General features: G+C 55.0%; 2 protein-coding genes across 2 annotated transcripts in view; both read left to right on the forward strand.

The window, feature by feature from the left end:
• Nucleotides 1-509: 509 nt before the first annotated feature.
• MONBRDRAFT_8137 (uncharacterized protein) lies at nucleotides 510-13134 on the forward strand (the record flags this gene model as incomplete). The annotated part of the gene is made up of 8 exons (XM_001745552.1): nucleotides 510-2274; nucleotides 2505-4240; nucleotides 4546-6036; nucleotides 6690-6815; nucleotides 7172-7669; nucleotides 7968-9754; nucleotides 10773-11127; nucleotides 11527-13134. 8 exons carry the CDS (start codon nucleotides 510-512, stop codon nucleotides 13132-13134), a joined length of 9366 nt encoding a protein of 3121 aa, XP_001745604.1.
• A 353-nt stretch (nucleotides 13135-13487) lies between these two features.
• Nucleotides 13488-14250, forward strand: part of MONBRDRAFT_8138 (uncharacterized protein) — a gene marked incomplete at both ends in the record, with an annotated part of 2115 nt that continues 1352 nt past the window's right edge. The window contains one exon of the mRNA XM_001745553.1: nucleotides 13488-14222. Within this exon, the coding sequence (XP_001745605.1) occupies nucleotides 13488-14222 (735 nt within the window). The remainder of the gene's footprint in view (nucleotides 14223-14250) is intronic.

The raw sequence follows: 14250 nt of genomic DNA on the forward strand, positions 1-14250 counted from the left end.
CTTGGGTCGCGTGCACTTTGAGCTGTCCACATACACCACCCACCCAGCAGCCAACCATGTCAAGAGCACAAGAGAGCGTCTGCTTGCATTGCAATATAGCATTTCATAGTCGTGTTGCAAGAGATCAACATGTCTCTTTGGTGCGTTGCGTGCATCATGAATCTGTCTGATTGCCTCTCCGAAAAAAAAAAGCCACCTCATCACCAGCATTCGTGAGCATGTAGGTGCACCAGAAGCGAACACGGGTCAGGTTGAACGGAGAAGTAATCGTTCGACACCGGGAGGATGACGGCTTTTTTCATTGCCGAGTGGCAGGATGCCACTACCGCCACAAACGTGCGGTCACCCTCAAATCTCATCTCCGACACCAACATGAGGAACGGGCGCCACCGGTGCCGGCTGTGATCAACGACCATCCGCCTGCTCGCCAAAAACCCGCTCGAACGCGCACGAGAAAGCGCATAGTCAGGCTTGACCGGCGCCTAGGCATTGCTGGGGCCCGGCAGTTCATGGAGGGCATTGGTTGCTTGGTGAGCCCTGCTGTTGCATCACTGGTCTGTACGCATTGTGGCCATGTCCTCAGCGGCAGGGTGCTCCATCACATCCTCAACAAGCACCATGTAAGGTGTAGCCAAGAAGACATCGACGCAGCCACGGCACTCCTGCGCTCCCTGCAGCCTGAGGAGCCGCCAATTGACCTCGGGCCAGAATCAGGCCCACGTGTGCCTGTAGAAGGCATCCCTATTCTTGACGGTGTGGGCTGCCCTCTATGCCAGGCTTGCTTTACCTCGAGCGGCAGTCTCAAAAACCATGTTATGGCAGAACATCCACATGAACCAGGGGCCAAGCAGTTGCCTCGACGTGTCAAGCTGCAAAAGCCGTTGCGTGGTGCTGGTGTCCGCTGTGTGGAAGTGATTGTCGAGGAAAGCAATGATGCTTCAGCAGCCGACGTCAGCGAAAACGAGGAGGAGCTGGAGGAGCAGCAGCGGTTTAAGCAGTTCATCTCAAGCACCCAGGCCATGGCGTCAGAGGCTGAGGAGAAGCGCTGCCCGCACGGCGTTTACCAGATGCATCCGTTCTACGACAGCGTGGGCATGACGCTGATCCTGAACGAGCTGACCCCAGAGCAAATTCTCAAGCTGGGCCACGACACCCCACCCGCACCACTTGCGGCGGGCATGCAAGAGATCTTCTGGGAGGCCCACGAACAATTGTCCCAGCACGGTCTGGCGGCTGCTTCCGTGGCGTCCTTGTTCGGAGATGAAGAGTTTCAAGTTCAGCCGCAATCTTTACCCCAAGTATCTCCTGGCACGATGAGCAGATACCTAAACATTGGAGCGCGGCTGGTGCATTTTATACTGCTACTGAACGCACTGCCAGCCCCCGAGCCATCCAGCTTTTTGAGCCAGGTGCTCACCAGTCGTGGGGAGGCCATAACTACAGCTGCTTTGGCCGTGCAAGACGCGCTGGATGCGGGACTGAGCGGGGAGGATCTTGTCGAGCCCTTGGCGGCACTGTGGCTGGCACTGGTGAATGCAGAGCTACATCTGTTTGACAACGACAAGGTGCACTTTGTCAACGTGTTTTTGTTGTGCACGGCCGTGTCCAAGGGAAGCGGTGTCTTGCAGGACATCCGGCGCTGGACCACAACGCTGGCCGGCCTGATTTACATTTTCAAGCTGTTTTTGCTCCGGTTTGGCAAGGCACAGCGATGGGCCACTGCGGGTAAACTCAGGCCTTTTCTACAGTCTGGACGGCTGGTGCATTTTCTGAGCCAGCGCATGACGGCGGCTCGCTCTGCCAGCACGGCCGATGGGCAGGTTGGAGTGGATATTGATGTGCAAACGGACGGTGACATGACGGACGAGGCGCTGCACACCATTGTTTGTCAAGGTACTGAACTCAACGTGAAAGAGATTGGGACCGCCCTGGCACAGATGCGCAACGATATGAAGGAGGTCTTGGACACCCACCTCTTGCTGGGATCGGATCTGCGAGAGCGACATGCTCTCGAGTATGTCCGGCTACGGTCGAAGGAGGATCGGACCAACAGGGTCAAGAATTGGTGGGTGGGCCATGGCAGCCCAGCTGAGCGGGCCCTATTGGATCACATTGGCCAGACTCCGAGCTTGCGGCAAGAATTTATCTGCACGGAGCTGGGGCCAGAAGGAGCTGATGAAGAGCTGACCTTTCGAGAAGACCGCGTGCGGGAATGGCTTCTGTTTGTGGGCAAGTTTAACCAGCTGGCGGTCACTTACACCCACATGGCTGGAGGTACGCTTGCGATCGAGCAAAGACTCTGTTTGAGAAGCTTGGCATGTTTATTGTACCACTCTTATCTGTTTGCATTGGCTTTGGCGTTTTGTTAGGTCTGCCACCTCAAGCAACCGTATATCAAGGGCTATCCTACAAAAATGGCGTGGGTCGGCAACGGGCCGTGTTTTTCGCTGAAAGGCAGCTTTCCATATTGACCCGTCTGGGTAAAACCCACGGGCTCTCTCTAGATGAGCAGCACGCCTATCGGTACATGGACGAGGAAGTCAGCAAGCTGATTTTCATGTATTTGCTCTTGTGCAAGCCTCTGGAGCAGATGCTAACCAGCTGGCTGGAGAAGCGGGGCGCTCTTCAAACCCCTCGCGATGGCGGGCGTGGAACCTACGACGATGATCAGGAAGAGGAGGATCTATTGGAGGACGAGCAGGATGAAGACCACATGAGCCACGACGATGGCATGACCTTGCGACGCGAGGTACAAGACGCTCAACGCCACTATAACAACAGCCACTTGCTCTTCAACATTGCGCCTCTGCAGACCATGCTCAGCCCAGCCTCCATCTACGCTGCCTTTCGTCGACAAATGACCGCCTACCTGCATCAGCCAACGCTGGGAGTGGCCAAGTGGCGACACGCCGTGACCTTTTGGATGACAACATTTGTGACAAACCGGCTCTTTGCCGACCCCGCGAGCACTTTGGGTAGCCTGATGCGCACCCAGGCACAGCCCTTGGGCAACATGGCCAAAGACTTCTTTGCTACCGCAACAAGCAACCAATTGCAAGCCAAAATGTCATCACGTCTGATGCATCAGCTGGCCTCACAAAGCTGGCATGCCTTCTTGGGTCTTGACCGCAAGCGCAGCGTGGCCGAGCTCACAGCCGCCAAGGAAGCTTTGGATGTTCGCCACCCCATAAGCTGGAGCGGGTCATCAAAGCTTGAAGCAGACGGGCGCGTCATCATGGATCCACGAGCCGAGCATGATGTAGCCTACATGACCCAACTGGCCCAGCAGGCACGCATCTCCTGGGGCCACGGCTTTAAAAGCCAAGAACAGTTGGATTTGGCAGCGGCCATCGACCAGCATCGGGACGAGGATGGCTGGCTGATTGTTGTCACGCCGTTAGACATGGACAAGACGCTTTGTACCATGCCCAAACTGGGTTGTCACCCGCATGCCGGCACGGTGCTGTGGATTGTGCCTTTTGCGACCTCGGCCGATAATTTGCTGCAGCGTCTGCAAGCGGCTGGCCACAGTGCGCAAAGGTGGCTGGGCCCCTCGACGCCGGTAGCAGCTGGCCTCGATGTGCTTATTATCACGACTGACAAGTTTGTTAACACGGGCTCTGACGCCCTGCACGCACGTGCTTGCTTCCAAGGCATTAGGACCGTGGTTCTGGACGAAGCGCACACGCTGATCTCTGATGCCAGCAGCCGGAATATGATGGCTCAAGTCGGGGCCTGCGTGGCCTCTGGCGGATGGACCAACATCAAGCGCGTGGCTTTGACTGATACTTTATGCATGTGCGACCAAGAGCGGCTTTTTCGACAACTGGGTCAGCAAGCAGGGGGCAAACTGTACCGCCTGGAAACAATGCGTCACAATGTGGAGCTGCGTGTGCATCATGGCGACCAGCGGGCCTTCTTGTCGCACGTGCAAGGTCTTGTGGACAGGCAGCGGATGACGCGTCAGGAGAATGAGGAGCCTGTGCACATGATGGTCTTTTGTGACACGGTGGCCGAGGTAAAGCTGCTGTGTGACCAGCTGCACGCACGCGGCTATGCAGCTTTGCCCTACTATGCAGACTTGGAAGAGATGGCGCAGAAGGACCATCTGGCACGGTGGCAACAGAGTGAATGCGACGTCATCGTGGCCGCCAGCTGTCTGAGCATGGGTGTGGATCTGTTTACCGTCCGCCACGTGCTGTGGTATGGCAGTGGTCATGACGTCTATACCCTGGTAAAGGTGAGTTGCTGCTCAAACGTTCATGGGACTGTCTCAATTTTTTTAAAAAAAAAATGAATTGTTCATTGAATTAATGGTGTGCATGTAATCGGCCATAGGCATTTGGTCGGGCTGGCCGTGATGGAAAGGACGGAGCTGCCGAGTTGTGGCTGCCAGTCAGGTGCGCCCCAGCACCGGGCATGGAGGCCTTTGTCGAGGGCAGTGTGTGTCGAAGGTGGACGCTTGGCAAAATGTTGGATTCCCGCGCTGCTACATGCCTTGCCACCGGCCAGGCTTCCTGTGACGTGTGCACGCAAATGGCACAGGAAGTGCAGCCAAGCATCGCCGTACACAGTGAACATGTCACTCGATCGGGCGAGACTGCAGTGATGGCTGATGTATCGCCACGGCCAAGTGCTGAACGATTTGATGCAGCCACCGAAGAGCTCAGGTCTGTGTCAGATTCACCCACGGTGTCAGATTCCGAGCTTCAGGCACAGCGACAGGAAGAAGCTCGGGCGCAGCCAGTGCAGAGCAGTGACACTCGTCAAGCTCCAGCATCAGGCGTGACGTTGGCCTCTGAAGCAGGCTCGGCCATGGCTGATTTTTTGCCAAGGCCACGTGCTGGACGACTTGACGAAGAGGCCACGGAACCCATCATGTCTCTGCCAGCAACACCGACGGCATCTGACTTTGAGCTTGAGTTTGATTCCCTGACAGAACTTCAAGAAGATGATGTACCATGTTCTTCCGTGCCAGGTTTGCGGGCCAAAACCACGTCAGGGGGTGAAAATGTGCCTCGGCACGCAACAGAAGCTGCAGCTTCAAACGAGGCTAAGCAGACTTCCACGGCTTTATTACCTCGTCTTGGAGCACCGCTGCCATCTCTGCCAGTACCTTCGGCCTTGCCGATGCGCTTGCCCGTGCCATCTGCTCCCGATGCCTTGTTACCACGGCCCCGAGCAAACGCGCCCTCGGCAGCGCTGCGGCTTACGCGTGTCCGGGCTCTGGCGGAACGCACAACTGCCCTAGCCTCACCCATGGAGAGCTCCCCTGACGGTGACGGCCCTGTAGATATAGACCCTGCCGCAGAGGCCGAGACCACGCAGCACCCTTGCACTTTGTTGGGCAACCAAGGGTCTGGAGTATCTGGCGCAAACCCTACGCGGCCTTCTGCCAAGCGTGTGGCATCTGCTACATTGCCCCCGGCTGCTTTATCATCGCAAGGATGTGAAGCGGCGTCGATGCCACGTCTGAGATCAGACAAGCGAGCCAAGACGACGCGTTCGCGCCTAATCCACAAGGCGGCGGCTGACAAGTTTCTGGATGCGCTGAGGTTGATGCATGCCTATTGCATGCCATGTACCATTCGCCAGTCTCAAGCCGTCTGGAAACCTCAACATATCTGTCCCGAATCAGACGACACATGCACCCGGTGCCATCTCGCGGGGCACAGTGCCGATGAGTGCAACATCGATTTTGAATCTGCCACACGAGAATGTTGCGCCAGATGTGGCATGCCATCTAGGATCGGCGGCCACCCGTTGAAGCATTTGCCGAGCTGTGCAATCGATAAAGGCCTTGGACGAGTCTTGAGCTCCATTGTCCTCCTTGCCGACTGTCATCCGCGGCTGCGCCAACTGGCCAAGCGGATGGGATACGATCTTCAGCCCGGGACGCTGCAGACGCGACATTTTCGCGAAAGATTTATCGCATGGCTGTACTCGGAAGACAAGCATCTGCCGGCAGGCCATTGGCACCTTGTGGAGTTTGTGATTGAAAGCGTTGAGATTTTGATCGGGGCAGCCGCGAGGGCTGTGATATGATAACAGAAGCGACATGCTATTTTTTTAAAAGGTTTGGATAGTATTATAATGGGAGTATGAGGACCGAGAACACCATGATGCGTGGAATCGACCAAGACTTTTATGCAAGTGTGCTTCAGTAGCCTCTGGGCTTTTTCTGTCATGCGGAATGAGCTGCGTCTTGCCAGGAGGGAGCGCAAATTGACATCGTTTGCCTTGCCAAGTACTGTTTGAACGCCTGACACCTGGCATCTTGATGCTCTTGCGCCACACACAACAGAGTGCACGGATCCTTGCAGGCGTTGGCACGATTGACAGGAATACTGAATGATGCGCCAGCAGGCCTGAATCAGTCGTGAGAAAGTGGACCTTGTAATTGCATCCAATATAAAGGATGATGAACGGTTTTGGTCTTTAGAGTACAGTCATAAAGCTAAAATCATGACACATAATGTAGAACAAAGCAGAGAAAATGAAGATTTGACTTTCTGCAGCAAACCTTGTGGAAATGGAAGAATTGAGCTGTATGGAAACGTGACAGCGTTCAGAAAAGACTCGAGATATTGTTGGCTTTTTGTGTGTTTATGTGTGTGTATGTGTGTGTGTGTGTGGGGAGTGTGTGTGTGTGTGGTCACATTTTCTTTTTTTTTTTTTTTTTTGATCAGTCGCCAAGTCGAGGCATTGCTGTTGCTGGCGGCGTGGTTCAGCGTGGGGCAACCATCAGTATCGGTGCGTGCAACAGTACCCGAGTCATCGAGGATCCTGGTCTCGCACGCTTTCCGTTTGGCCAGGTTGGTGAACACCCACAATGACGGCGGTCGGCATACAAGAACCAAGATCGTGACATTCACCTCCGTTTTCTTCCCATCTTCGGCCTCACCTGCTCGTTCGTAGGTGGAGCATTTAGTCAACCAGCCTGGACATTCGCAGACCTTGTGTTCCAATCGACACAAACACGCAACAGCATCTGGCACGGCATGGATGCTTCATCAAGCACTCAGGGTGGAGCGCAGTCGACCCACACATGTCGATCATGCGCTCAAACTTTTACGACGCAGAAGCAGCAAGCGCATCATCAACCTCGCGTGCTGCTCGGCGTTCGATTTCATCTGTCACGCTCTCACATCGCTTTGCAACCAACTTGTAGCGTCATCAACAAGAGTCGCGGATCACCATCGGTCAAAGAAACTTTCTTTTAAAGCGAGCGGCACTCGATGGCAAATTTTGCTGTCCGATCTACGGCTGCAAGAAGCGCTACCCCAAGGCTGAGGGCGTGAGACGGCACATCAGAGCAAAGCACATGGCCATGGCAGAGAAGACTTTTGCCAAGCTGGGCGGTATGCTCGTTCGCAGCCCCGCTTCGCAGATCAACAACGCTCCGAAGTCGGTCATTGGAGCGCCTAAACGCCGATATCCTCATCATCAAGTTTCCTTGGGCAAAAATGCTGATGCATCGCGCGCCAAAATGTATCTGGAATCGCTTGGTCTGGCTCTGGATGAGTACGAGTGGATACTGATTTGCGGCAAGTGCGCGTACGCATTGAGCGAACACCCAGCCCAGCACCTGAAGCGCCACTGCCTGAACGTAGAAGATGCAGACATATCGCTTGCCATGGACCTCATCAAGGAAGCAACGCCACGAAAGGTACCCAAACTCGACATGAACGGCTGCCGACCTGCGTACCCATGCATCCCAGTACATCGGGGCTATAGGTGTCCTTGCTGTACCTTTTGCTTTTCAACACGAGAAAGCCTGGTGCGACATGAACAATGCCATGCTGGTGATCCAGCCACCATCAGACCCTGGGCCTTGGGGTACTGCTTGACCGATTGGCACTCAACCAATTCAGAGAGCTGGGATTTAGCGAGATCAACCCGACGCTAATCACGTGCATGCATGGTCTCTTGGACAAGACGCACGAAAACACGTTACACGCATGCAGCAGAGCTACGATCGCTACATGATTGTGGCTACGCGCTACGTGCAATACCTCTTACGAGCACGGCGCCGTGACAGCCAGCTTCCTGGTCGAATCAGTGACGAGCTGGCAAAAGCTTTGGACGACGTGGAAGTGGCCCAAGGTCAAAATAACATTGCGCTATCCGAGGCGTTGACCAACGTGTGGTGTGCCATCCTTGATGAAAGCACGGACATGAACAACTTGGACTTGGAGTACTGTCCCACCATCTATATCCTTTGCACGACGGTGAAAGCCAACAACACCTTTAAGCAGCCAAGCAGCTGGACGCCAACGCTGGCAGCCCTGTTGTGGATCTGCCGCTTGTTCCTGCTCTTCCGCCGCCAGCTCGATCGAAATAGTCCGGGCGCGCTGACGGATGATACTGCTGTCAAGACACGGTTGACGGAGGGCCGCATTTGCTACTATCTTGGTAGTAAATTGACCTATGTTCGCAAATGCTCCTCGGAGGAGGGCAAATACGGTGTTGACGTGGTGTTTGAAACGCAGCCAGCCCCCGGACAGGAGTTTCAGGCTTTGACAGTGAATGGCATTCGTATGGACGTGTCTAAGTTTGGGACAGGTCTGCGAGCTATGCGAGCAGGAATGAACCAAATTCTCACCAAGGACCTCCTGTTCAACTCGGGGCTGGAGAAGCGAGTTTATGCTGTCTTGCCCTCACTGCTTGACTCAGATCAGTCCGGGCCCCCACAGTCCTGGTTAGGCCAGGATTTGAAGGACGCTGGCGGTCGTGACTTTTACACAATGCTGTTGGAGCACATTTTGGAAACTCCAGAGCTGGTCAAGGAGTTTACCATGCCTAATGCACCCGGCAAGTTCAGCGTAGAATCAGTGTGGCGGTGGATCTGCTCCCTGCAAGAGTTTAATCGCCTGGCATTGACCTATACACACCTGTCAACTGGTACGTCTGATCGTTTGAGTGGTGTTGTTTGTTGCAAAAAAAATTTACATGCGCAGAGTCTCACCATACACCTGTGCATAGCCCCACCCGTGCATGCGACGGTATACACGAGCCTTTTTTATCGCGACTCCTCCGCCAGCCCCAGAAATGTCTTCTTCTCCGGCAACCGCTTGGCGTTTGTCGCGCAACAAGGCGAAGCTACATTGATCAACAACCCCGAGTCGCATGCTACACACTACATGGACGAGCGGACCAGTGCAATTATGATGGCTTACCTGCTATTGTGCAAGCCATTGGAGGAGCTGTTTGCTGATTACTTGCAAGAGCGAGGCGAATTGATCACGTCCTCGGCAATAGATTCCAATTCTTTGACGGAAGAGGAGCAAGATGAGCTCGAGGCCGGCGCGATGGAGGTCGAAGATTCGGTCGCGCCAAACACTTCCAGCCCTGCTGACGACCAGCACGCTGATCTGCGAGCTTTCAAGCGTGTCGAACTGGAGGGCACGTATGAGCTGCTATTCAATATTGTGCCGATGCAGCTCGAAAAACAGCTTCGACCAGGCCTAGTCTACCGAACCATCCAGGCCGTGACCAAGCGATTTCTTGGAACCAGCATCACTGTCAGCGCATGGCGGCACATGAGCGTGGCCTGGCTGCGCACACTGGTGATGCATGATGCGCCCGAGCTTTTAGGGGCGCTGGATGTAACTTACTCTCAAAGCCAGCGTGGAGGTCGGACGGCACGCGACGTCCATGGCCGCACGCAGCGCGACCACAAGGTTGCGTCCAGCGAATCAGAGTATGGCCACCAATTTCTGTCCGACGAGTGGCGCAAGCTCATCCAGCTGATGTAAGAGATTCAAGAAGCTGGAACCATACATGAACAGACCTGCGTATGACAAGTGGTTCAAAGGCACGTTGTCATTCAGGCGTCATGGTTTAGTAATGCCGTGCACATGTGCAGGTGACCGGCAACATCAATTGTCTCTCCTTGTTGTGACACATGCGGTCGGACACGAGTTGCACTTGCTCTATCCTCGGCATTAGCAACTCGACAGCTATTCTAAGGGTGCACCTGTTCTGATCACTGTGAATACTTGCCGACCGCAGCTGGTTCAATTGACCTCAAGACACCATCAAACCTTTCAATCTATCGCGACTCCTCCGCCAGCGCCAGACATGTCTTCTTCTCCGGCAATTTGATTCATGCGGAGCAGGCCAAACGCTGGCGGTGCGCTGCTACTGTTCTCTGTAGCGTCGGCTGGCACTTGGATCCTCAATTGTTCAATGACCAAGACCTACAAACGCTTGGTGACCGCGTGGATGCCCTAACGTCGGCCTCTGTAGCTGCACCTTGATACTTTTTTACAAATTGAAATTTGTGGCGCTTTAGAGTGGCTTGTCGATTGCTATGCAAAAAGAAAGTAAAGTCAATGGGCAGGGCGGGCCTTGCCAACCGTCTGAAGCAGAACCGTCCAACAAGCACGGAAAAGAGCGAGAAACCGCTTCGTCTTCTTTTACCATGACAACGGATAATAGCAATAGTGTCTCGGTAGTGGTGGATGCGGCGCTGCACGAGCTGGTGACGAGGGCATTGAGCGGCGGTCTTATCATGCAAGCGATCAGTTCCGGTCACGCTCGGGTATTCTGACAATTGGATGCAGTAAATGTGTGTCTGGTTGCCAAGGTTCTTGGTGTCTTTGCAAGTCAGTTTGTGAGACACCTGTGCTAGGTGCGTTGGTTGGCTACAAGTGTGGGTAAAACTGCGTCGTCAGCAGAAGCGAAGGCGCGACCCAGACTGAAGAGCGACGTCCACGCCAAGTCTATCAAACCATCCAGGCCGTGACCAAGCAATTTCTTGGAACTAGCATCACTGTCAGTGCATGGCGGCACATGAGCGTGGCTTGGCTGCGTACACTGGTGTTGCATCATACGCCCGAGCCTTCATTGGGGGCGTTGAATGTGGCACACTCTCAAAGCCAGCATGCAGGCAGAACGGCACGCAACGTCTATGGCCGCACGCAGCTCGATCACAAGTTTGTGTCCAGCGAAGCACAGTATGGCCACCAGTTTGTGTCTGAAGAATGGCACAAGCTCATGAAGCTGGTAGATGTAGAGGATCAGATCCAAGCCGAGGCCGTGGATGAGCGTATCTGCGTGCAACAAGTGGTTCATAAACAGGTGGTCATCCAGTCGTCTCGGGTCAGAAACGTCAGCACACAGGTGCAAGCGACCGCAGGCACGCAAACGGATCTCGAGGTTGAAGCCTGTCTTGATGCTGAAGACGACATTGACGAAATTATTGCCGAGTTGGATTTAGGCGAAGCTGAGGCAGCCGAATCGTCCATGCCAGTTGCCGTGCAGCGAGCCGTGGAAGAGGCTGCGTCGACGGCCTTGCAGCAAGAGCCAAGCCAGCACAGTGGCCAAACGCAGCAAGAAGAGTATGAGGATTAGATTTGGCTTGCTCAATGTGTGCGGCAAGCGTGGAAGACAACGTTTCGCGACTGGGATCAGTACCGATTGGCACAGGCTGTGACTCGGCACTAAGCTCAGGATGGCTGGCTGTTGGCCGTGGCCCCGACTGGCATGGGCAAGACGCTGTGCACACTTGCTCACCTCCAGCCACGCAAGGTCGTGGTGTGGGTAGTGCCGCTTCGTGAGCTTGCCAGAGACTGGTGCCGCCGCTTCGAGCAGGCTGACATTGTATCGCAGTGGGCTAAGAATGATGGCCGTGACATGCAAGTCAACGTTCAAGTGATTGTCATGACGGTTGACCTTTTGGTTGGCCATGGGATGAGGTGGGTGCAAACACTCGTGCAGCAGAAGCGTCTGGCCATGCTAGTGATGGACGAGGTTCACACAATGCTCGTGGACACTAGCTATCGAGAGAGTCTAGTTCGCTGCCCAGGCCGGCTGGACCATCTTCGCCAAGACCCATCTGTCAAGTGTGTGGGCCTCACTGGCACGCTTTGCCCCAAAGATGAGCGGGCTCTGCTCCAACAGCTGGATTACACGGAGGACGCTTCGTACCAGACCTTTCGTATGCCAACCATGCGAACCGATCTTCGGCTAGGGGTGCAACAAGGAACAACAAAGGCATTTGAGAAGTTTGTGAAACATCACTACGACATGTTGGAGCGAGAGAGCCGCGTGGATCGCATGCTGATTTTTTGTGACACGAAGAAGCAGGTTGAGGCATTGTCGACTCAGTTGGCACGCCCGTTGGGTCACGAGCAGTCGCTGGCCGTGGATGCTGACATGTCAGCCGAAGACACGCGAGCCGCTCTTGAGCAGTGGAGGAGCGGCACGCAGAGTCTGGTCTTGGTGGCCACAAGCTGTTTGGGCGCGGGCTTGGACATGCCCAACGTCCGGAAGGTGATCTGGTTTGGCAGCGGCTACAACGGCTACACCTTGTCGCAGGCCTTTGGCCGGGCTGGCCGCGACCGACGGGGTGGCGAGGCCACGCTATGGATACCACCAGGCACAGCGGTTTCGGAAGACCTGCAGCCATTTGCAAGCATGAAGCGCTGCCTGACCTTTGAGCTTGGTTGGCTGCTGGATGGTGAGGGCCACATTTGTGCGGCCGCAGGAGCGCCGGCTTGCACCGTCTGCTCCATGATGCAACCGACCTTCACAGCGCGCCATCCAAGCCGTGAAGCACATGGGGCGCCAGTATCACACGAGGGCCAGACGCGGGCCAAACGAGCGCAGTTGATGGTACCATCGGCGCCCATTCAGTCAGACGACTTTAACACGGCTCTGCTATGGATGTGCACCTACTGCTGGGCCTGCAGCTGCAGCAGAGACCGCTTGGTTGCTCACCACCAGCCTTCTAGCTGCCCGGCCATGAAAGGGCGCTGTTTTCGATGCCACTGCCGCGGTCATGGTAGTAGCAATTGCCAAGTGACCTTGGGGGCGGGTGTTTGCTACCGGTGTTGGAGGCCGCAGAAGATTGGAGGTGAGCAAGTGGTGGAGTGCACGGGGCGGGCCTGTGGCCAGCGCAACCGCGAGACCATCCGGGCCTTGGTCGCGTCTGTGTCACGCAGTCAAACTTTGCACGGCATCATGCAGCGCATGGAGTGCCCGGCTGAGCTGCTGGCAGTTAGAGGGCGGGACTTTGACCCGTCGGAGATGCAGGCGCTTGTGGGCTGGCTGTACGGGCGCGTTGGCCACCCGCGCGTGCTGAAGCTTGTGATTGAAGCGAAACGGCAGTTTGCAATGATGAAGTGAGTGTTTGTTTGTTTTTGAAGCGGGGGTATAATTGAGACGTTTGACAGCTTGTGGGCTGTTTGCGTTAGAGGAGATACGCTGATCGAGCATGGATGTGAACAGATATTGAAGTGAAATCAGTTGCGTTGAAGGGGAAAAGAAATTACGATGGGAGGGAAACATCGAAGGAAGAGACACGGATGAGCAATGATGAAAATAGTAGAAATGAGTAAAAATGTGGAATGAAGAAAAAGAATTGGTTGGTGGTACATGTAGAGAAAAGAGGTGGAATATGAGGATGGTGTGAAGAAGGTGTTTTAGAAAAGGGGAAAAGAAAATAAGATAGCCTGAACGAACAGCATACCTTTCGATACATGGACCAGGAAATCAGCACGCTGATATTCATGCATCTGCTGCTGTGCAAGCCTCTGGAGCACATGCTGAGCAGCTGGCTGCAAAAGCGGGGCAGCCTGAAAACCCCCGACGACGAGAATGGCATTCACAATGCCGAGCAGGACGACGAAGATTTGCTCGACGACGAGCTGGATGAAGACCACATGAGCCACGACGAGACGATGACTTTGCGACGCGAGGTCCGGGACGCTCGAAACCACTACAACAACAGCCACCTGCTCTTCAACATTGCGCCCCTGCAGACGATGGTCAGCCCAGCCACCATATATGCGACATTTCGTCGACAAATGACCACGTACCTGCATCGGCCAAAGCTGGGGGTGGCCACGTGGCGACACGCCGCAACCTTCTGGATGACGACGTTTGTGATTAACCGACTGTCGGCCGAGACGACCGACGCCCTGGGCAGCCTGATCCACACTCAAGCTCAACACTCTGGGGACACAGCCCAGCGGGCCTATGCACGCACAGCTAGTGACCATGTGCAAACCAAAATGTCGTCGCGACTGATGCATCAAGTGGCCTCGCAAAAATGGCATGCTTTGTTTGGACTAGATCGCAAGCGCAGCATAGCCGAGTTGACCGCGAACCAAGAAGCATTGGAAGCTCGCTATCCCATCAGCTGGAACCCGGTGACTGACCTCTCGCCCGAGGCAAACGGGCGTATCATCATGAACACGAGGGCAGAGCATGACGTACCCTACATGACCCAGCTGGCCAAGC

The sequence above is a fragment of the Monosiga brevicollis genome, genomic scaffold (assembly GCF_000002865.3).
Source record: "Monosiga brevicollis MX1 MONBRscaffold_9 genomic scaffold, whole genome shotgun sequence".
NCBI classification, from domain to species: domain Eukaryota; class Choanoflagellata; order Craspedida; family Salpingoecidae; genus Monosiga; species Monosiga brevicollis.